At 43.2% G+C, this 24,123-nt stretch overlaps 1 protein-coding gene across 1 annotated transcript in view; it reads left to right on the forward strand.

Moving 5' to 3' along the window:
- The window catches only part of gfod1 (glucose-fructose oxidoreductase domain containing 1), a 40,903-nt gene extending 35,028 nt beyond the window's left edge, over nt 1-5,875 (forward strand). Inside the window, exon 3 of the mRNA XM_056299597.1 lies at nt 1,671-5,875. Within this exon, the coding sequence (XP_056155572.1) occupies nt 1,671-2,411 (741 nt within the window). The 3' untranslated portion in view covers nt 2,412-5,875. The remainder of the gene's footprint in view (nt 1-1,670) is intronic.
- The last annotated feature ends 18,248 nt before the right edge of the window (nt 5,876-24,123 follow it).

A 24,123-nucleotide genomic window follows, 5' to 3' on the forward strand; every position in this document is an offset into this window, starting at 1 on the left:
GTATTATTATTGGATTTGGAAACTATTGCCACAACCAATAATAATAATAGTGATTATAAATTGTATTTATGTAATTCCGTTCCAGAGCTCAAGGTCTCTTTCATTAAAAAAATGATCAAATAGAGAGTATCGGACAACAGGATGGCATAAAGCAATAAAAATAGGCATTTAAAGCACAGATTAGGGTGTCCGGGTGGCGTGGTAGTCTATTCCATTGCCTACCAACATGGGGATTACTGGTTTGAATCCCCGTGTTACCTCCAACTTGGTCGGCTGTCCCCACAGACACAATTGGCCATGTTTGGGGGTGGGAAGCCAGATGTGGGTATGTGTCCTGGTCGCTGCACTAGCGCCTCCTTTGGTCAGTCAGGGTGCCTGTTCAGGTGGGAGGAGGAATTGGGGGGAATAGCATGATCCTCCCACGTGCTGCATCCCCCTGGCGAAACTCCTCACTGTCAGGTGAAAAGAAGCGGCTCGTGACTCCATATGTATGAGAGCAGGCATGTGGTAGTCTGCAGCCCTCCCTGGATCGGCAGAGGGGGTGGAGCAACGATCCGGCGTGGAAGAGTAGGGTAATTGGCTGGATACAATTGGGGCGAAAAGGGGGGGAGGGAATGACACAGATGACAGAACACCTTGAATAAGAGAGGTCAATATCTGGGCTTTTATTTTTGGTTTAATAGCAGTGAGTATGGTAGCTGTCCTCGGGGGGGGGGGGGGGCTCATTTTTGAGTTTGGGGGTCACCTACAAAGTCCAAAAGTCTCACCAAAAATGTGTCGGTCTGTCCTTGGGATGGTGATAATAGGACCTGCCTCAGAGGAACGGGTAAATAGGGCAGAGAGAACGTGGGAAAAAGATCAGCTCTACTTTAAAGCCAGGTGTTGTAGAGCCTTGAAGATCAATAACAAGATCTTGATTGATTCCAGATTCGATGGGGTGGGGATGGGGGGGTGCAGGAGAGGTTTTTAAGAATTGGGATGATGTGCTGCCAGGACTTGGTGTGCGTTAGGACTCAGGCAGCTGAGTTTTTAACACATTTTAGCTTGGTGATGAAGGAAGATGAGAGCATAGAGTCCATCACAGTAGTCTAACCTGAGGGTGATGAAAGCCATATGAGTCACGTAGCGTCACGGCGAGAAAGTGGTGGTGTCATTTGGGCAATGTTTCATGTGAAAAATGCTTTCACTTATTTCTTATTCGTTATTCACAGTGATTCCCTGTTTTTGCTTTCCTCCACTATCTTTGGCTTCTATAGGCTGTTCTTTATCACGGCTCTCTGAAAAGAAATTACTTTGTTGTGAGCTTTTTGTCACAAGATTCAAGAATGTGGGAATGTGTTATAAATCTCAAGTTCTGTTTAGTTGATTTTCTTACGCAGTTAGGGACATTTTCTTGTGGCTAAAAAGAGCACACAAAGTACATACTCAGAGGATATGGCAGACTTGAGCAACTAGAATAGAGATTTGTGCTATTTAGATTTATGCTAAATCTCAAAACTTTGCATTGAGTGTTTTTCATTAATTCTCGTATCAGTAAAAAGTGGTACTTGTTGCATAATTTCATCCCTGTGAAGTGATGATAAAAATGATGTTGATGATAAATTAGGCACCAAAGGCACTAAATGATGATAAAATCAGGTCAGTCAACCTTCTTCTGCTCTGGCCCACAGGTCCACAGTGGAAGTCTACTGGGGAAGAAATACAACTGGAGCTGCGACGACCTGATGGGGGGCGGTGGCCTGCATTCGGTGGGCAGTTACATCATCGACCTGTTGACGTTTCTGACGGGCCAGCGGGCGGCGAAGGTCCACGGCTTCCTCAAGACCTTTGTCAAACAGACGGACCACATTCGGGGCATCCGCCAGATCACCAGCGATGACTTCTGCACCTTCCAGATGGTGCTGGAGGGAGGCGCGTGCTGCACAGTCACGCTCAACTTCAACGTTCCTGGAGAGTTTCGGCAGGAGGTGATCGTCGTCGGGACGGTGGGGAGGCTCACGGTCAGCGGTACTGACCTGTATGGGCAGAAGAACAGCGGGGGCGGGGGAACTGGTGGCGGTCCAGAGTTGCTCCTCAAAGACACCACGCCCCTCGAGAAGGCCTCCTTACCGGAGAAGGCCTTCAGCGACATCCCGTCTCCATATCTCACCGGAACGATCCGCATGATCCAAGCAGTACGGCAGGCATTTCAGGACCAGGACGACCGGCGGACATGGGACGGGAGACCGCTGACGATGGCCGCCACCTTCGAGGACTGCCTTTACGCGCTTTGTGTGGTGGACACCATAAAGAAATCTAACCAGTGCGGCGAGTGGCAGAACATTGTGGTGATGACAGAGGAACCGGAGATCAGCCCGGCCTACCTGATCAGTGAGGCCATGCGACGGAGCAGAATGTCCCTCTACTGTTAGTGTCCTCGTTGACCTCAACTGCCAGCCTCTTGCCTAGATGGCCGAACCCCTGTTCTACCACATAGACTGGGGCTGGAGAAGAAAAGGCCTCGGTATTGCTGCAAAAATTTTTTTTACAGTTAATCGCTTCAGTGCTTAAATGCAATACCGATTCCTTTCAACACCTCCATATCTGTATTGTTACAGAGAGGATATACCAATACGAAACACAGAGCTACGTTTTTTTCCCAATAATCAGCCCTGGCAATGAGAGGGCTTGTGGAATTTCCACAGCACACTGCCTGAGTAATGGAGGAATAGCAATGTGGTTTATATGTGAATCTTTATTTATGAGAAAGCCTTTGCCCTCTGACAGAGGACTGGTAAGTGTCCCGCCAAGGAAAATGCATTTGTATCAAACTGTCTCATACTCTATAGGAACTGGAGATGGGACTATTGTCCTATGAATATCCGAGCAGTTGTGTCTCCAGGAAGACTACGTTCACTCCTGGTAGAGACGGGTCAGGAATGAAACCGCTTCATTGGCCATTTGCTGGTCGGCTGGCTGAAGAATAGAAGGGATGGAGAGAATTCCTTTTTTCCAGTTTCTATTAATCAAAAGGTTTAAGAGAACCACAATGAATTTTTCTCTTCCAGAATTTGCTTCCAGTTCGTTCATTTTAAAAACGGAAACTATTGATTTGACAAGATGGTTTCTTTCTTTGCCACCCAAGAGGGTGTGTCCATGTCAAGATGCTTGCTGGACCGTAAAAGTAATGAAGCCCTCTTTTACTCACCGCTTTTCTTCTTCATGACTGGGTCTGGATGACACACCTTACACTGTGCGTCCGACTGAGGACAGCCACGAAAGAATGACTGTCTTCAAATAAAACCACGTTCCATTGTATTGTCGCTGTATCAGGACTATTTGCTAGTTTTACACGGTGAATGTTTCAAATCAGTGTGCTTGGTTGCTTTAGTCTCTGTCTGCTTTGTCTGCTTCTGTATGTGTGAAACTAGAGAGAGGGAAAAAAAATCAATAGTTTGGCTGGTGGGGCTTGCAGGGTGATGTTCCCTCCGGTTTAAGTATGCAATGTATCCAAGCCAGAGTTCCCAGTCAGTTAAGGGTGCATGTCGTGGTATGTGTATATGCAATTAGACTAGGCAGTGCACTAATATATAAGCCCTAGTATGCCACGGGGAATGCATGCATGGATGATACAATCATAATTTCATGTTATTCTTGCTCATTTCATACAGTGAGAAAGTCACTGTACTCTGTGTGGTCCATGACTGCATCCTGGTATTGAGTGTTAAGTCTAGGATATTAACGCAATCGTCCACTATGCTGTGCCTAACGGCTTAACCGTGTGGGATTTGTATCCACAGTATTTCAATTTGAATGGTTATCCATATGGCAAGATAATATCCCTTAGCAGGAAAGAGTTGACATGCATTTTAAAGCTTCTTACACATAACATTAAAGCTATATGGATGAATATCCATGTTATATGCAGATTGCGTATGCATAACATAACATCTGATACGCAAGGCCACTGTGCAGAGTAAAACATAAGACTTGAAACCAATGGCACACAAATGCAGTCAATAAATTGTGCTGCAGCGTGGGGTGGATTGTTGCACAGATGCAAAATGTCAAGCTTTCAGAAAACCAATGAAATTTGACTGTTAGAGTAAAAACGAGTAAAGCTAATTACTGAGGGGGAGACTGTTTTATATCCGAAGAGAAACAAAGGTTGAACTTCAGTAACGGATCGAGTGTGGATTTGCAAAGGGCATGAGGGCCAAGACAGTCAGCATAATCATCACCGCTCAGTAAGTAAATGTAAACCAAGGAGAACCAAATTGTGACTTTACTGATTCAAATAGTCATTTACAGTGAAATGCATAAACAAACATTTTGATTTATTTGTGAATGTTATTATGTGTTAAAGAATAGCAAGGTATTGATGTGTATTGATTAAAACGGCCTCAATCGGTGTTTGCAATTTTTTTTTTTTTTTTTACCAAATCAGGACAATTCATACGTTGTCGGATTATTTGCCAATCACAGTTTTCCGGGGCTCACTCGTAATTTCCCACCAGTCGTCATATTGTCTGATGTGACGACTGCACCCATCTGCCACCTGCAATACCGCAGCAAATTCTGATTGACTCAGGTCAATATCCCTCATTGAAAGTGAAGGAAGAATACTGTAGCACATCGACCTACAAGCCAAAAAATTGATTTTTTTTAAAGTCTTGTTTTTACAACCACTCAAATTAATTTCTCTTCCCTCTTGTTGTTTCAAGGTCTTAAAAGCTGTGCCGATATACAACATGTGTAAACTACTGATATTGTGTATATATGAAAGTACTATAAAACTTGATATGGGTTTGACTAAAATAATAAACGAGTACTGTATGTATTCTATTTGTAGAAACGGAGGAACTGGAACATGTTTTGTGAAAAAACACACTGTTGAGTATTAAGGTTATTTATTTGATTTTTTTTGTCATTGTTTTATGTACTGATCTGTACTGTATTTGGGGGAAAGATTAACAATAGACTGAGGCCTTGGAGCATTCAGCTCCTTACTGTATTCATCCCCAATCTGTGAAATCTTGAAACATAAGTGGCCCCCTTTTAAACAGAAAATTCTGCAAGCTTTACCTGTCCTGCATTCAGTCAACATGGATGCATTGTAGATAGCTTTTAAAAAATGATGGTAGGGCGTCCGGGTAGCATGGCGGTCAATTCCGTTGCCTACCAACACAGGGATTATCGGTTCGAATCCCCATGTTGCCTCCAACTTAGTCGGGTGTCCCTGCAGACACAATTGGCTATGTCTGTGGGTGGGAAGCTGGATGTGGGTGTGTGTCCTGGTCGCTGCACTAGCGCCTCCTCTGGTCGGTCGGGGCACCTGTTCAGGGGGGAGGGGGAACTGGAGAGGGAATAGCGTGATCCTCCCACGTGCTACGTCCCCCTAGCGAAACTCCTTACTGTCAGATGAAAAGAAGCGGCTGGCGACTCCACATGTATCAGAGGAGACGTGGTAGTCTGCAGCCCTCCCCGGATCGACAGAGGGGGTGGAGCAGTGACCAGTATGGCTCAGAATAGTGGGGTAATTGGCTGGGTACAATTGGGGAGAAAAAAAGGGGGAGGGGTGATGGCAGACACGTTCTAAACTGCTGTTGTCTGTGTAATCTCGGTCTCAGTCTGACATAACTTCATTGTCTTGCAGACTACGGCGTTACAATAACTACTGGACATGAATTCTGAGCTCATACAGTGCATCCAAGAGTGACCGCTTTACCGCCCATTACTTATGTTGTTATAAGTTCTCACATATCAAACTACGCTCTGCACACAGGTCAGGAGATTTTGTCATAGTGTCCAATTGCAAGACGTGCTGCGGTGCGGGCAGCTACATCTTCGCATAACAATGCACTGTACTTTTGTTATGAAGTTGCAAAAATATGATCCTTGCAAACTCTAAAAGCTCTGTCATGTTTCTTTCACTCGACACAGATAAGAAAACACTCATAAAGATTACATAGGTAATGACTATTACACCAGTAATAGTTCACAAGCGCCTTATCCGAACTGCATATAGACTTTCCTCTTGACCTGATAAGAGTTGTTAATATATCAATGTCTGAATGGAAACCTAGAACAAAACAAAAAAAAAACAACCTGAACTGGAATTTTCCCCTTCAGGACTGACTTTGTCTTTTAATGCAGTGTTTCAGTTTACATTTTTATCGGTTCTGTCTTGATAAGCTACCGAACATAGTGTCTGCGAAGACGCGCCAGTTGGGAGGCCGAACGTTTTCGTCTGCCATGACAGTAGAAAGTAGAGACTCGTTATAATAACGCCTGTGATTAACCTGGCTACGGGCTTGCTGAGGCGCTGGAGGTAACAGTGAAATCCATTAGCGGAGACATTTTCATATTCCCACAATCATGCAATTTTTACTTGAATGCCTGGTCTAAGCTACCTTTATGAGAGCATCCAAAAAATGTGGTAAGGTGGTGGTGTGTGTGTGGGGGGGGGGTATCCCAGGGGTATTGCGGAGTGGAAAGAGGGAAAAGAAAAGCATCCAAAGAGCCATAACAGAATATATATGTGTCATCCTTTCTACAATCATCGCCCCTTTTTCCTCTGTCAGGCCGAGGCTCTGTACTAGAGTACGCCTGTCTTCAATCTTTCTAAGTCAAATTTCAAATTTGGCAACAAAAAATAAATCTCTTTTGGCTCATTGGTGAATGTGAGGCTGGTTAGTGTGCAAGGTGGGAGACCAGAGCTCAAACATGTTCAGCATGGTGGACTAGACCATATTTAACGGAAATAAATTGTCTTGCTTTAACTACGTCCAAGCTGGAAGTGGTGGTTTTCTTCAAAGTTTTGATGAGTGAAAATCCGCAAAACCCACTCTCCTACCCAGTCCACATATAGAAAATACCGACACTAAATGCTGGGTAGTTAAGCAAACCATTCCAACGCATATTTTTAATTTATAGAACTGAAAGCGAATCGACGCGAACCCTGATATTAAATTTGCGATGGTGTTTTAAATATAACCCAACTGTGATGCTGCCAAAGAGATAATATCTGCGGCCCAGTTCTCCTCTTAAACCTTTACTGGCTTGGTCCAGCAGCTTAGCATGCCACCTTGAGGATCTGAAAGGGGATACCATTCTGCTGCACAAAGTACAATACAATCTGAAAGTGAATCTTTGCTCTTTTCAAGGGTTTTCCCAAGAAGTAGTTGGCACCAGGATCCAATTCCTCCTGCTGTTTGTTAGAAACTCGGCCCTGTGCAGGTGCAGCTGTACAAGTCCCACGATTTCATGTTTGTTGCAGGGCTGCTGCTTCTGTCTCCTATCGTCCCCAGGAGGAAGTCAGTGGAATATTCCACAGTATAGTAGTATTGTATAGTACAGTATACGGTATAGTAGTAGTGGTGGTGGTAGTAGTAGCGTGAGAACTTCAGTGATGGTATCTGCTGGAAAACACCCTACATTATTTGCTGGTCGTTTACATATATGCAGCTGAGATTTAAATGGAGCCCACCGTTGTCCAACTGGGACCCATGAAAACCATCCACCTCTATGGAGACACGATTAATCCCTGCTCCACCCCAAATTTACTTCCAGCCTAAAGTTAATCCTCGTGCTTTATTAAATATTTTGCTTGCACCTACAGCTGCTATATCATTGCCTTGGTATATATACTAATCATTGACCCACAACAGCTTGAATAGCAATAACATCGCTTCATAACATCATTTCTCAGCGTGGGACCTAAAGTGGGTCGCGGCTCCGCGTCTGCAGAGTTCACAAACACGAGTGTCAGTGTGTGTAAAATGTGTATTTTGATGAGCAACATGAGCTTAATCAGTCCTGCTCCTGTTGTTCTGTATATTTTAAGTGCTAGTTGTTGCATGGCTGTCTATGGATGTATTTAACCCCGGCCCCCATAGGATCTCTATAGAGACGAAGTAACTCAGGGGACACGTCCTCGGCCAGCTGCCCCTGCTTTGTGCTGTGTCTCAGAAAGGTCATGTCAGGTTGCCATCTTAAATAAGCAATATCCCAGATTGAAAGCCCTTGCATTTGCCCAGGTGTGTCACCAAATGTTTAAATGCAGGAGCATGCATAGAAATAATCACCACGATCATGATGGTGAATAAGTGAATCTAGTGTGTCCTTTGCAAAACAGCGAAATGAGGGTTGATATAGTGTGTTGCTGATGATGGTCATACAGGGACTTGCCAGATGATGTGCAAATATGAGGCAATACGACCCCTTCGTCGCATATTGACGATTGCGAAGCAATTTCAATATTAAGGGTTTTGTAAGGATGACAAGCTGAATTGATAAGGAATGAGTCACTGTGCAGAGATTAATGCTCGTCTCTCCTTGGCTATGAGAAACACGGTTGACCTCAAAAGAGTCGGTTATGTCACTGAATCAAATGACAAAATATTTGGCTTGGCCGATCCCACTGAATGATGAACTAATAGATTTATAAGTCAGGAAAATGTCATGAAATTCAAAAATTGTAGATTCCACAGTATGATCTCCTGTTTTTCTTTTCTATGTTCTTTTTGCTGTTAACTTTAAATATGACATTTCTGGCTGTTTTGTGTGTGTGTGTGTGTTTGTCAAAAATTTGTACAAGTCACACAACACGGATATTGTCCTAATACCCAGTCTGCGCTGAAATGAACTTTTGTTGCGTTACCATTGAACTGCAGCTACGCAAAAGAAAACTGGGGGGGGGGGGTGAAACTGACAGCAAGAGTGTACTTAACATAAATGAAACACAATAGGTGTACATACATCTCCCAAATACCAATGCTGTTCTTAGAGACTGTTTGTGATATAGAAATATGTCTGGATATGATATCACTCGTTTTTGTTTTTGTTTTTTTGTTTTTTTGGGCCACTGCTTATGCTTGCTGCCCTATTGCCTGTTCAGGGTGCAGCCAGCTCTCTGTTAAAAAAAAAACCTGCAGAAAAACAAAGACAGGGGAGGTGCTTTGGTGTAAAATTTGTTCTGCACTTTTAAACTCCTCTGTTTGCAAAAAAAAAAAAGGAAAAAAAGACGATATGAATTGCTTCTTCTTGCTCTGCCAGCATTCACAGACTGTTGAGGAAAGGTCCTCTGTTGGCAGGGAAGAGGAGAGAGAGAGAGAGAGAGAGAGAGAGAGAGAGAGAGAGAGAGAGAGAGAGAGAGAGAGAGAGAGAGAGGAGGGTTGTAGTAATGGTGGTGGTGTTACTGGTGGGTGGGGGGTGGTTGTTCATTCTAAGAAGGTGGTTCTTCTGCCCTCAAAGACTGTTACCTAGCAACCAAAATCCACATTGCCAAAACTAGGTCTTCTCTTGGACATTTTCCCCCCATTTTCACATACACGCACACAAACACACCCCTTGCTTTTTCTATACATATAACCCCCTCATCTAACACACACACACACACACACACACACACACACACACACACACATTTGCACATTCTCTTTGCATATCTCTGTCTTGTTTAAGCCTTCGGCTGGTGGGAGAACAGAAAGATCTCCCAGCGGGGCTTTTTACAAGCACTGTTGAGTAAGGTAGACTCTTTGATCTGCTTTTCACTGAGGTGCTGTTTCACACGGTGGTTCACTCTTTCCCTTCCCTTCCCTTCCCCCCCTCACCCCCTTTTTTGTCTCGGTTCCCATCTCACTCTATCTGTTCTTTTTTGTCTCTATTGTGAGCCAGGCTGAAGCCTGGAAGACAAGCTCACTGGTGCTTCTGCTTACTTTCCCTACAGCATTTCACCTTTTACCCTATTAGTTTCTCTTCTCTTCTCCTCCCCCCTCCTCTCTTCTCTCGTTTTGTCTTCTCTTCTACTCGTCTCTTCTCCTCTCCTCTCTTCTCTTGTCTTCTCATCTCATCTCTTCTCTTCTCTTCTCTTCTCTTCTCTTCTCTTCTCTTCTCTTCTCTTCTCTTCTCTTCTCTTCTCTTCTCTTCTCTTCTCAGGCCACCAGTGGTGTGCAATCTAATGTGGAGGTGTTGCATGCTACTGCTCATTTTGGACCTTGGAAGGTTTTTAGTTTAGCTTATCGCGCTGCAGTTTTGCATAACACATTGACTGACATCAGGACAGGAATGACCATGGCAACCGATGAATATAGCTTTGAATACAAGCTCACACACACACACACACACACACACACACACACACACACACACACACACACACACACAGAATACTTTACCGAAATCGTGTGTAAATGCTGGCATTTCTTGTATTTTGCTGTATTGCTCACTGAGTTGTTTTTATGCTGAAGGAAAAATGTGCATCTTGATGCCGTGTTGACGTGTAACTATATACAATATTTATTGTCATGTGTGTATAATGTGGATGCATGGACCTCTGTACATACTGCAACTTGATCTCCCAAATGCATATTTATCGGTCTCATTTTAGAGAATGTACTTCCTCTAGGAATAATTTATACATCTATATTTTCTATCTTATCAGTAAGGACAATATTTGGTTTTAGGAAGTGGGTTTTTGTTATGAATCTGTCCAGAGTTTTCTCATAGCTGTAAGTCGTGACGGTGCGTCTGGTTATTGGGGGCCCCCTCTTTCTTGGTCGACGATGTGAATCTTGTCTCTGTGTTTTATCGTGTCACCTCCCTACGCCTGTGCTCTGCATAGCTTGTGTGTGCGCCTTTACAAGTGCGTGTGTGTGTGCGCACTTGCATGTGTCTGCACGCTTGTGTGTGTGAGTGTGTGTGTGTGTGTGTGTGTGTGTGTGTATGTGTGTGTGTCTGCAACATGGTTTACAGCTTCAGCACTTCCCAATGCTGTGGTTTCTATGAAATAAAAAAATGTGTACACAAACTGACATTTTTTTTATTGTCTATCATCGTCCAGTAGAATTTTGCACTTTGTCTCCTTCACATGTGTCCTTTCAAATAATATTAGTGTATTTTATATATGGGACTATATTTTAAGCCTTGTTACGGCTCACCGATTCTTGAGAATTTGGATAAAACGGGTTTTAATTTTGAAAAGGACAAAATTTAAGCATTAAAGAATCTAAACTTATACGCTTATTGAATAAGGTCTCAGCAGTCAAGCAATATTTCGGTGCAACCTCCTGATTTTGTAATTTTTTTCATAAAATGTGTTTTTTCCTGTCATTAGTTTTTGTCAACACTGTCAGACAATAAAAAGCTAATTATTCCTATTTATTTAGTCTTATGTAGATTTGGAGCTTTTAAATCAGTGTGTCTACACCATAGGTATATGCTGTAAATTTTGAATATTCACTTTTGCTCATTTTTTATACATTTTCACGTGTACTCCTCTAAAAAAAAACATTACATCATGCAACTTTTATCATTAGCATTAAATATACAAAATAACAATTTTGGACAAAAGTTTTTTTTTATTTTAAATAGACAAATACTGATTTAATAAATCAACTGCATTTGAGGAACATATTGTAAGCATATTAATTCAAAACAAAGTTCCCTCTGACGGTGGGGACCTAATCACAACAAACAATCCCAGCCTTTGCACCATGCAAGTCACACGTTTCCTTGCTTAACACCTTTAACAATTTGGTACAACAAATAATTTGTCATGTACATTTTATCCTTCTGTAAATATTACAACTGAACAGCAAAATAAATACAGTGCAGCTGCAGAGCAAAAACGTCAGAAAACACCAGGGACTAAAAAAAAAAATCCATCCATTTCTGGGCTTTAACATCTTTGAAAACGTTCATAGTTTGCTAATGCCGGGATCAGGCTACGGTGATTTCAGCCCGATTTTGACACGATTTTGTCGTCGCCGACAAATTTCCACCGTCGGGCCCGATTATAAACGTCGGGGGCGACGAGTGGGCGTCTTTCCCCGGTGTGGTGTGACGTAAGTGAATAACAGCGATGCGGCGTCTGGGACACCCACGACACCCCGAGGGCAGTCTAGCGTGTCAGAATTGTTTGTATTCTCCTGCCCAGTCTGACGTCACCTACGACGTCTTCCTTGACACTGACCAATAGGATGACAGAGTGCTCTCTGGCGCATGCACGTAAGCGTGGCGAAAGAAAGCGGTGCTGCTGTTGCTGCTGTCAGGTGGAACGATGAAGCCGAGGAAAAGTGCGTTGAGCGGTGGCCACGATACCCCTGCCTTTTTGACGTTTCTTCGGGGGACGACCATGACAGAGTCAAAAAAGATCGGCTAAATGTTGAATGTGGAGGCACTTCAGCAACCCGGTGAGTAGCTGGTTAAGCTATGCTAGGTTATCATTCCCCAGTAGAACTAGCCGCAAGGCGTGCACAATTGTTTTTTTCTTTTTCCTTTCGGAACACAAGACCACCAGCATCACACAGTATTTCTGTAGCTAGGTGTCCGGGTGGCGTGGTCGTCTACGCCGAACCAGGGATTGCGAGTTCGAATCCCAGTGTTACTTCCGCCTAGGTCGGGCGTCCCTACTGACACAATTGGCCGTGTCTGCAGTTCGGAAGGCGGATGTGAGTATGTGTCCCGGTCGCTGCACTAGCGCCTCCTCTGGTCGGTCAAGGCGCCTGTTGGGGGGAGGGGGAACTGAGGGGAATAGCGTGATCCTCCCACGCGCTACGTCCCCCTGGCGAAACTCCTCACTGTCAGGTGAAAAGAAGCCGGCTGGTGACTCCACCTGTATCGGAGGAGGCATGTAGTCGTCTGCAGCCCTCCCCGGATCGGCAGAGGGGATGGAGCAACGACAAGGACGGCTCGGGAGAATGGGGTAATTTCCCAAGTACAATTGGGGAGAAAAGGAGGCCCCCCCCCCAAAAAAAGAATTTCTGTAGCCATGATTGACAATTTCTTGACCCTCCTCCCTGACGACCTATGAACTCGCGCGAGATCGTAGAAGGCAGCACAGAAAAGTTTACATGCACAATTATAGTGCTTTCATTGTAGTTCTGTATCATGAATGTATCATCTATCATCAGTTCTGTATCAGTATTTCCTGGACTGGTTCTGAAACAAGCACACATGTTTTGTTGTTTAGTTTACTCTTTGTTTTGTCTTCATACAGTTTGATGAGCTCTGCCAGTGTGCCATTGTGCTTTACAAGTCTTTTATTATAGTGAATTCCATCTGCTGCTTGGTCCTGAACTCTTGCTGTGGGGTGGGACAGGTGTGCTTGTGGAGACAGTGCAGGAGAACAATACAAGTTCTACAATATCCTGCAATTTGCTAGACTTGGCAATACTATGCGTTTGCACTTTGGACCTCAGACGTCAGCTTTACATTTTCAGGGTATTGTCATTGGCATGTCTTTCGAGCTGATGGTTTTGGTTCTGTGACATAAAATGGACGTAACGCATAGAGAGATAAATAACTGAGTTTTACTGTTGGTTCCTTTTTGATGAACTCCCTGTGGAGGTTGAATGTTGTGTCAAAATCATTCTCTTTACTTTATTTTCTTCCGTGTTATCGTGTCCTGTTTGTCAGTCGTCATTCGTGCAGCATTATGGTGGAAATCCTGAACCATCTGGGTTATTGTTTGAATGTAAGTGGGTTTTTCTGTCAGTAGTCCTTCCCCTTCGCAGTGTGTCGTATGTCAGCTTGAGCTGCTTTGTCTGGTGTATTAGGTGATACTTCTTTACAATCATACCTGATAGAGTCAAGTTCTTTGACTTTTGAGCAAACGTGTGCGGAGACTAATTTGTTTGCGTTTCGATTACATTCTTGAATGAGAGTTGTGGGAGAGTAGGGTTTTCTTGATGGAAGGGTTTTTGAGTTTGCTTCCCTGTGGCATCTGCTGTCTTTTTTCTTGGTGATTCTTGTGTTTTTTTACTTCTAGTTTGCTCTTGTCACCAACGCGTTATTATCTCTTGTTTATTTTTCAAGCTTTTCATCTCTGTCGAGTATCTTGCTCTTGTTTTCTTCTTTTACATTTCTCCTGTGAGCTGTCTCTTGTATAGTCTGATCCACTGGATCTGGGGGAGTTTCTGGGCCCTTTCTCTTTCGCTCCCTTGACTCATGCTGTCTATGTTTCCACAACTTTCTCTTACTCCTCTTTTCCCTTTCATTCAAATCACTGATAGTTTTTAGCTTCCCATCCTCTACTCTCTTCTTTCATCTTTGCCTTTCCTTGCTCAGGTATTCCTCCTTTAACTCTGGCTCACTATATATTTTCTCTCTACTTTTTTGGTATTCCCTGTTTCTTCTCCTTCGAAAGCTACTGCCTAGGCATAACTTCCTAAATTACGTAAAAGGGAAGTTGGAATTACTATGAAATTGTGCAAACTTATATCAATTTAATTATATTTAAAGCTCTGATGAAGGCCTGTAGCAATAGGCCGAAACATTAGCATGTTTTGATGGCCAAAATAAATTGGTGGAAATGAGGCATTGTCCCTGTCCTTTTTGAAATTGGTGAGTGCTACCCTACATCCTTGGATGTGGTTCTTTGAAGTATATGTTTTTTTGGGTTTAGCCCCACAGTAAGCGTTTGTTTTTGGGAAGGCGCGTCCAACTCCTCCATTCCTACATTAATTATATTTAATTTGGTGAAATTTTATAAAATGATTATGAAATTGTGTAACTAAATTCATTTATGTTTTAGTCATTGAGGATACACATAGTAAGGAAATATTGTAGAAATACTGTGGAGGATATAAAGGAGAAATGATGTATATAATAAATAAAGAGGTTAATGAAACATTACAAGCCATATTACTATTTATTGTGATCGTAAATTATATTCAAGCCTCCACTGAGGATAATTTTGATGTTTTTATCAACACCGTCAAACTATGTGTCACCACTGTCGGACAGAAAACCTGATGGTGTTGATGTCTGATGGTGGTGACAAAAAGAAACCCACATTTTTTCACATGACATGCATGACTTGTATACAGGAGCCATCTTGTTGTCCCTCTGTTGCTAGGCTGCCTCTGGCCTTGACTTAAAATGCATAAATTTATGTCATGATTTAAAATAACTTCCTATAAAAAAGAGACAATGTTGACACATCATGGTTGTGACAATAGCAACATCAATAAATATGTAAAACTTATTAATAAAAAAAACAACAAACTTACAGGAGCTTTGTGGAAACATTTTATCTTAAGAATCAATAGGATTATTTTTATATATAATGTATGATTACTTTTTATTAACCAAAAATCAAATACTTGGGGTGCCCTGGTGGCTCACCTCATAGGGTGTGTACCACATAAGGCTGAGTCCTTACCACAGCGGCCTGGGTTTGAATCCGGCCCGGGCCCTTTGCTACATGTCATCCCCCATCTCTCCCCTGCCTTTCCTGTCTCTCTCACTCGGCTATCACTATCAAATAAATCAAAGCAGAAAATGCCAAAATTATAATCTTTAAAAAAATAATCAAATGCTGGATTATAATGGTAACTAGGCAATCGGTTATTTATTAGATGTGTAAGAACCGTGGAAATAATGGTGTAAACGTAGCAGAATGAGAATTGTTCTATACAGTTAATACCACTAGATGGCAGTCTGTGTAATAGGCCAGTGGTTCTCAACCTTTTTTGGGTCCTGGACCCCCTGCGTATTTTTGATCTACCCTGAGGACCCCTCCACCTGATCTTGGGGGAGGGGGGTTGCAATTTGATAGAAACAGTAGAAACTGCATTTTAAATTGCATTATAGCATTTATTCACTCTTTGGGGCAAAAATAAGAGCTTTCAGTTGTAACTTAGATATAGTTAACAAAACAGAATTCTTATGCAGTAACTTTCAGATATATGTAACAAAACAGAATATGTATGCAGTAACTTTCAGATATATGTAACAACAGAATTTTTATGCAGTAACTTTTAACAATGCAAACGGGAGCGAGATCTCTTATTAAAATACAATAAATTACACTTTGTGAAACAGATGTAATTAGAGAAAAAAGTCCTGTTACCCTTTATAGTTTAGGTAGATAAAGGTCTCAGTCACATTTGAGTAAAATAATCCTATTTCTATAAATGTCATAGGATCTTTTTTTTAAAGATATTTTATTTTCACGGACCCCTTGCAATTACACCACGGACCACTAGGGGTCCGCGGACCCCCGGTTGAGAAACACTGTAATAGGCCACATTAGGCCACATTGCCTAAAAGGATTGAGACGCCATTAAATTCTGGAAACCAAAAAAATCTCTTGATAAAAAATTAATGGTGTATATTTGGATGTGATTTAGAGTCATAGGTGTGGTCTAAGGTTAAGCTCCACAATAGGAGGGGGGGTTAACTTACAGTATAAAATAGTGTGCTTTGGACAGGTTGCTTCAGTTGCTTCCGGGACCAGCTCAGTTTGTTGGTGTACTTTTTGTGTGCTAATACAATAAACCTACTTACATCAGACTTGAAGGCATTGAGTAATTGCATTGGACATTGAGTGATTGACTTTGAACAGTGTGCCAAGAAGAAAGTCTCCCACACTGAAATGGCGAGCCAGCCAGGAGAGGCGCGAGGAGCCTGTCACCTGGACAGTACCATTGCAGGTCAGACCAACGGTGCCCACCAAAAAAGGTAAGCAGAACCTTTTTTATAAATCTGCATTAATACTGATTGTGTTTTGAGCACAGTGTGACCCTGCCCAGACCAAGATGGAACATAGCCCCCTCTCTAAAGAACCTAAAATTGCTTAAAAAGAAAAGTTGCTAAAGTTGCTAAATAGTCTGATGTGATATCGTGTGCATGAGGGGAAGAGAGAGTCAAGGCCAGAACAAATTCATGTGTAGGCGGGTGTCCAAAGTAACGAGGAGTCTAAAAGAGAGGTGAAGAAGAGAGTGCAGGTAGGGTGGAATGGGTGGAGAAGAGTGTCAGGAGTGATTTGCGATAGGAAGGTACCAGCAAGAGTTAAAGGGAAGGTTTAAAAGATGGTTGTGAGACCAGCTATGTTATATGGTTTGGAGACAGTGGCACTGACAAAAAGACAAGAGGTGGAGCTGGAGGTGGCAGAGTTGAAGATGCTAAGATGTTCATTGGGAGTGACGAAAAAGGACAGGATTAGGAGCGAGTATATTAGAGGGACCGCTCAGGTTTGACGGTTTGGAGACAAAGCAAGAGAGGCAAGATTGAGATGGCTTGGACATGTGTGGAGGAGAGATGCTGGGTATATTGGGAGAAGGATGCTGAATATGGAGCTGCTAGGGAAGAGGAAAAGAGGAACTGATAAAAATACACAACTGATAAATCCCAGGCTAGTACTGACCATAGTCCCTAGAACAGTTAAGTGGGAGACAGGTAATTGGGGTGATATCACTAGGTGGAAGAGACCTGACGGCGCAGAAGACTTGACCCTAGACTTTCGTTCGAACAGAAATGATAAAACTGGTATCACTGTAGAAAATATAATAGTCTTGATCAGTACAAAGGAGTCAGATGACGAGCCAGAGATTCCTTCGTCACTAGCGAGCAGTGCAAGACAGTGGTACATGGGGGCATAGATGAGAAAAATGAAAAGGGAGGTGACAGATAAAGAAAAAATTACTCCAATGGGGTTCACATTAAAGCACCACCCAGAACATAAAAACAAATTGAAAAGTGCATGAAAAAAATGGAATGAGAGAATCACAAGACGACAACAATGGCCAAAACAGGACACCTTTGATCTTGCCTGCTGCGAAGATGTGGAAGCCAACATCAAATATTACAAAGCAAGAGATGTAAGCAACAAGTGTAAAGGTAAAAGGGCAAAGGAAAGAGAGGTGCTAGGATGGTTTAGGCGAGAGGGAGATGAGTACAGACAAACAATCAGAACAACAAGAAGCATAGTGAATGAAAAACAGGTGAAGGAAGAAAAGCAGCCAGTACAGGAGTGGTTAGGACCTATGCAGGACCCACCAACATATCCAAGGCATAGAAACCCACCTAAGCCAGGCCTGTATCCAGTTATGGGCTGGGAGCTATAGTGGCGCTTGTAAGTTTGTGAGCCGTTTAGAATTGTCTATGTTTCTGCATAAATATGACCTAAAACATCATCAGATTTTCACACAAGTCGTCAAAGTAGATAAAGAGAACCCAATTAAACAAATGAGACAAAAATATTATACTTGGTCATTTATTTATTGAGGCAAATGATCCAATATTACATATCTGAGTGGCAAAAGTACGTATGTGAACCTTTGCTTTCAGTGTCTGGTGTGACACCCCCCCCCCCCCCGTGCAGCAATAACTGCAACTACACAATTCTGGTAACTGCTGATCAGTCGTGTACATCGACTTGGAGGAATTTTAGCCCATTCCTCCGTACAGAACAGCTTCAACTCTGGGATGTTGGTGGGTTTCCTCACATGAACTGCTCACTTCAGGTCCTTCCACAACATTTCGATTGGATTAAGGTTAGGACTTTGACTTGGCCATTCCAAAACATTAACTTTATTCTTCTTTAACCATTCTTTGGTAGAATGACTTGTGTGCTTAGGGTCATTGTCTTGCTACATGACCCACGTTCTCTTGAGATTCAGTTCACGGACAGATGTCCTGACATTTTCCTTAAAAATTTGCTGGTATAATTCAGAATTCATTGTTCCATCAATGATGGCAAGCTGTCCTGGCCCAGATGCAGCAAAATGGGCACAAACCATGATACCACCACCACCATGTTTCACAGATGGGATAAGGTTCTTATGCTGGAATACAGTGTTTTCCTTTCTCCAAACATAACGCTTCCGATTTAAACCAAAAAGTTCTATTTTGGTCTCATCCGTCCACAAAACGTTTTTCCAGTAGCCTTCAGGGTTGTCCACGTTATCTTTAGCCAACTGCAGATGGGCAGCAATGTTCTTTTTTGAGAGCAGTGGCTTTCTCCTAGCAACCCTGCCATGCACACCATTGTTGTTTGGTGTTCTCCTGATGGTGGACTCATGAACATTAACATTGGCCAATGTGAGAGAGGCCTTTAGTTGCTTAGAAGTTACCCTGCGTTCCTTTGTGACCTGACTGACTATTACACGCCTTGCTCTTGGAGTGATCTTTGATGGTTGACCACTCCTGGGGAGGGTAACAATGGTCTTGAATTTCCTCCTTTTGTACACAATCTGTCTGACTGTGGATTGGTGGAGTCCAAACTCTTTAGAGATAGTTTTGTAACCTTTTCCAGCCTGATGAGCATCAACATCCCTTTTTCTGAGGTCCTCAGAAAGTGAAAGGAAAGTGAAAGGACAGTAGAAATAAAGGGGCAGGTGGAAATTGAACCAGTAAAGGGAACCATCAAGATGACTGTGAAGGCAGAGGACATATAATGAGGACTCATAAGGAGAGCAAAGGCAGAGTAAGGAGAATGGTCAAGTGATATATCCTATGCAGAGCTGGTGGAAGATGTGGTTATATGATACTGAAGTCAGGGAAAGCCATGAAGAATTGTCAGGATCACACAAAAGAAAAGATAGAGAAACCTGTGAAAACTGCTAAAAGAATACGCGAGAGCAAACAGAGACCACACCTATGATGAAGTGTTAAAAGAGTTAATAGGAACAGTAAAACAGAGCAGATTCCCAACCAGGTGCGTGCAATATGATACCTCCACTCCCAAGGACAGAGAGTACAGAAATAGTGAAAGTGAGGAAGAAGATCCACCTGGCACAGAACGGCCGATACAAGGGAAAGTATACAGCGAGAGTGAGTTGAAAGCCCAAGGCAGGAAAAAAAGAAGAGGACAAAAGGTTTAGGAGTATGGTAGAGCTGCCACAAGAGGAGAACACAGATGGAGAGGAAAGGGAAATAAGGAAGCTAGGGGAATGGAGACAACAGTGTAGATCAGAGGCTAGGTTGTCACGGGAAGCCACACCAAGGAGGACAGATGATGATTTGTTATTCAGGACAATAGGCCTGACACAGGAAAAAGTAGAGAGAAGCTTGCAAAACATGACCACTTAAGGAATTTGGTGGAGCAGTTGGGAGAACGAGAACAGCAGTGTAATAGTGGAGACATGTTGCTAAGGAGTGGTACGAGACTTGTGGCAGGTGGCTCCTGAAGACCGTACGATGAGTATGATGAAAATGAGGGATGTTAATCAATGTTCCCCCTGATTTCAAAAGGAGGTTGGACCCAGTATGTGCCATGGTCATTCCTGGGCATGGTAGGGTTGGCAGCAAGACTGCCAGACCTCACAGAAGGGGCAGGAAAGTGGATCACAGCCTTGGAAGAAAGCACGGGAGGAATGAGGCTGGCAATAGGGGACATCAAAGCTCTGCTGATGCATGTGGCAGGAAAATCCACAACTGAAGAGACATTTACTGCAGTGGGAATGTCAGGGGTGGTACAGGGGCATAGACTCGAGGTGTGATTTGACAGATACAGAAACAAGGTGTGGGCAGCACTTCAGCCACTGTATCCAGAAAAAAATTGATCCCTCAAAGTTGGAAGAAGTACTGAAAGAGGAGGACTGTGTGCAAAAATTTCTGCACACATTCCAATGCAGATGGAAGGAGACGGGTAGCACGTGGAATGCGAATGCGACCACACAGAACCTGATTAAATTAATGGTCAAGAAAAGCATGCCATGACCAGTGCAGAAACACATTGATGGAGTTGTGGGGCTAATGAAGATGGAGTGGCCAGTATTTCCTGAGCACATAGTGCATCATGTTGAGCGATACAGAAAAGAGAAGAGAGAGGCAGATGAACAAAGTAAATAACTGGCAAATAAGCTCAACCAGTCGTTGCTAGGGCAGTGTTTCCCAACCCAGTCCTATCCTGCAGATTTTCTTTGCAACCCTGAATAGGTACCTGTTTGTAGGTATTCAACCAATCAGCAATGAATTATGTCAGATGTTGCACACCTTGCATAATTAAGTGCTGTGAGATTATTGGTTGAGTAAGTACAAGCAGGGCTACCTATATAGGGTTACAATGAAAATCTGCAGGATAGGTATTCCTTGAGGACTGGGTTGGGAAACGCTGTGCTAGGGGACCTGTCTAAACAAAATAAAGACAAAGTAAAGGTACAGGCTCCAGTTGTAGTAACTGAACCGCAGGCGCCAGCTACAGCACAAGTGCCTCAGGCACCAATTCCAGCTAGTACAGTTGTAATGGCTCCATCAAATGCAGGGCCCCCACCAGTACCACCCATACATGTGTATGTCAACCAAGCAGGAGGTGGTTACTGACCACATCTGGGACGAGGGCAACCCATGAGAAGAGGTGGCATGGCTCGTGGAGGATGGAGGGCTCCACTGAGACAGCCACCCGGATACCCCAACCAAGGATCACAGCCATCTGGTGATCAGCCCAATGGGACAGTGTGTTGGGGATACAACTAAATTGGCCATTGCAGGAGTGCCTGTCCTACCAATCCATGGATAGGACCAGCTGTGGATTGGCAACACTAGGGGTGCCCAGAGAAGCCAGAGAGGGAAGCGATGTCCCCATTGCGCTCAACACAATCATAAGATGAACCCACCATACTAATCATCATTAATCAACAAGAGCATCAATTTATGGTGGACACGGGCAACCTATTCATGCTTTGGGAAGAAAGGCTCTGACCTCCCCCTCTCCAGTTCATCTGTTAAGACTGTCGACTCCTCTGAGAAACTAGAGATAATACCACCAACACAGCTTGTTCCAGTGCTAACTGTGGAGGGGGAGGGGCCCCATAGTTGCATCATTGCTTTATTCAGCTCAAACCCCAGTCCTGTTAGGCAGAGACATACTGTGTCCACTGAAAGTCAACATTATGTGCACACAGGATGGTCTCTACGTGGACTTCCCTGAAGATCCACCAGACAGCATGACACCTGTGCTGTCCCCACAAGAAGACACTAAATTATTGCAAACCATGGCATAGTGGTTGCATTTGACTCCTCAAGAATCACTGCTTAAACAGCAATGGAAGAGATGGGTACCATGGGTGTGTGCTCAGCTAGGTAAAGTCACAGAACCTCAGCTACCCTTGCACTGCACCCTAATGTTTGATGAACATCAAACGCACATGGACTATGAAACAGGCGGGGATGAATTGGTCAACAGGCAGCAGTATCATGTCATAAGCCAAGACATTTACATAGGCCCACAAGTAGTGGTATCTGCAGGGACTCTGCCACTTCTGATGCAACATTGGTTCCAAGTTCAGAATTCCACTCCTCACCTGACATTGTTGATAGCAGAGGGCCATGAATTACATGAGCTAGGACCAGTGGTTAGGGCAGCCTTGCAGGTTCAAGAATGGACATCAACAGCAAGCAAACATATCCATCTCTCTCCCGATAAACAGCTCATTAGGATATCGATTAAAGCATATGATCAGGGACTGGCAGAGAAGGTTCTACTAGAGGAAAGAACTCCAAAACAGATGCCTCTTACATCAGAGCAGGAAACTACTCCAGCAGGTACCAGAATTTGTGTGGTAAAAACATAAAACTGATGTAGGATGTGTTAAGTCAGCACAGCCAGTGCGTATTGCACTAAAACAGGGAATCAATGTATTGTATCAAAGGCAATATCCCCTCCCACAGCAGACAATAGAAGGTATTAGGCTCACGATTGAAGGCCTATTGCAAGCTGGTGTGTTGGTAAGACCCAGAAGCCCATGCAACACACCAATTTTTCCAATCAAAAAGCCACACTCTAATGATTATCAGTTGGCACACAATTTGAGAGCTATTAAACACCATTGTTGATGCAGAGATACCTATTGTCCCAGACCCACACACAATGCTTTCCAATATTCTAACAGACACATGATGGTACACAGTAATTGATTTATGCTCAGCCTTTTTCAGTGTTCCCATGCACCTTTACTCACAGTACCTCTTTGCATTTACATACCAAGGGGAACAATACACATACTAGAATGCCACAAGGTTATTGTGAGAGTCCTTCAGTGTTTAACAGGGTGTTAGCACAGGATTTGCAGCATTTAAAAATACCCAGCATGTTGATCCTTTATGTGGATGATTTGTTGATTTGCAGCCCCATAAAAGAACAGTGCGGGGCAGACTCTGTTGTGTTATTAACAGCTCTAGCAACAGGAGGACACAAGGTCAGTAAAGACAAATTGCAGTTCTGCCAACAAGAGGTTGAATAACTTGGCAAACAATTGAGTTGTAATAAAAGACTAATTGCACCCTCACAAGTTGAGTCTATCATTAAGGATCCTAAACCACAAATGGTGGGACAGATGCTTTCCTTCCTTGGGATGGCAGGGTATAGCAAGCCATGGATTTGTGACTATGCACTCAAAATGTCACCCTTGCATGCACTAATTAGGGCAGCGGGTCAAACAAATAATGCGGCGCAATTACAATGGACTTAGGAGGCAGAGGGGGCTTTCGACACGCTAAAAGGTGAAATGCAAGCTGCCCCAGTATGAGGTAACCCAGACTATGGCAAACCGTTTCATTTGTATGTGGCAGAGCAATCATGTTTTGCTAGTGCAGTTTTGATGCAAGACACTCCCACAGGGAAACAGCCATTGGCCTATTACAGCATTAAATTGGACACAGTGGAGCAAGGACTGCCACCCTGTTACCAGGGATTGGCAGCAGCTGCATTTGCATATCAAAAAGCCTCCACTTTGACAATGGGACATCCAATAACATTGTACATGTCCCATCAATTACATGCGTTGCTAGGAAGTCCGCGATTTGTTCTGAACCAAGCCAGAAAAACTGGCTATGAAGTAATCTTGTCAGCACCAGAAATTAACATCCAGCGCTGCACTATTATTAACCGGGCAACCAGAATGGTATTGCCTGTGGACGGCACCCCGCATGACTATATCCAAAACACCACTGCTTTTCTGAAAGCACGGATGATCTGCACAATCAGCCAATACCAGCAGAAATCACACTGTTTTTTGGTGGTTCATGTTACAGAGATGAGAAAAGAAGTCATGCAGGATATGCCATTGATTGTTTAAACAACGATGGCATTTCCTTTTCTACAGCACAGACAATAATGTTTGATCAGCCATGTTCTGCTCAATTAGCAGAAATTAAAGCCTTAACAGCTGCGTGTTAATTGGCAGCAGGCAGACGTGTCAACATTTACACAGACTCAGCATATACATATGATGTATGTCATGTGTATGGTACAATTTGGAAACAGGATTTCAAAGAGCAGATGGTACATCTATTACATACGGGGAAGCAATCTCACATTTGCTAGGTGCATTTATGCATTATTAATTATTATTATAGATGCATTTATACATTAATGGCAGTGGCCATTATCAAATGTCCCGCACATCAAAAAACAAA

The sequence above is a fragment of the Lampris incognitus genome, chromosome 19 (assembly GCF_029633865.1).
Source record: "Lampris incognitus isolate fLamInc1 chromosome 19, fLamInc1.hap2, whole genome shotgun sequence".
NCBI lineage: Eukaryota > Metazoa > Chordata > Actinopteri > Lampriformes > Lampridae > Lampris > Lampris incognitus.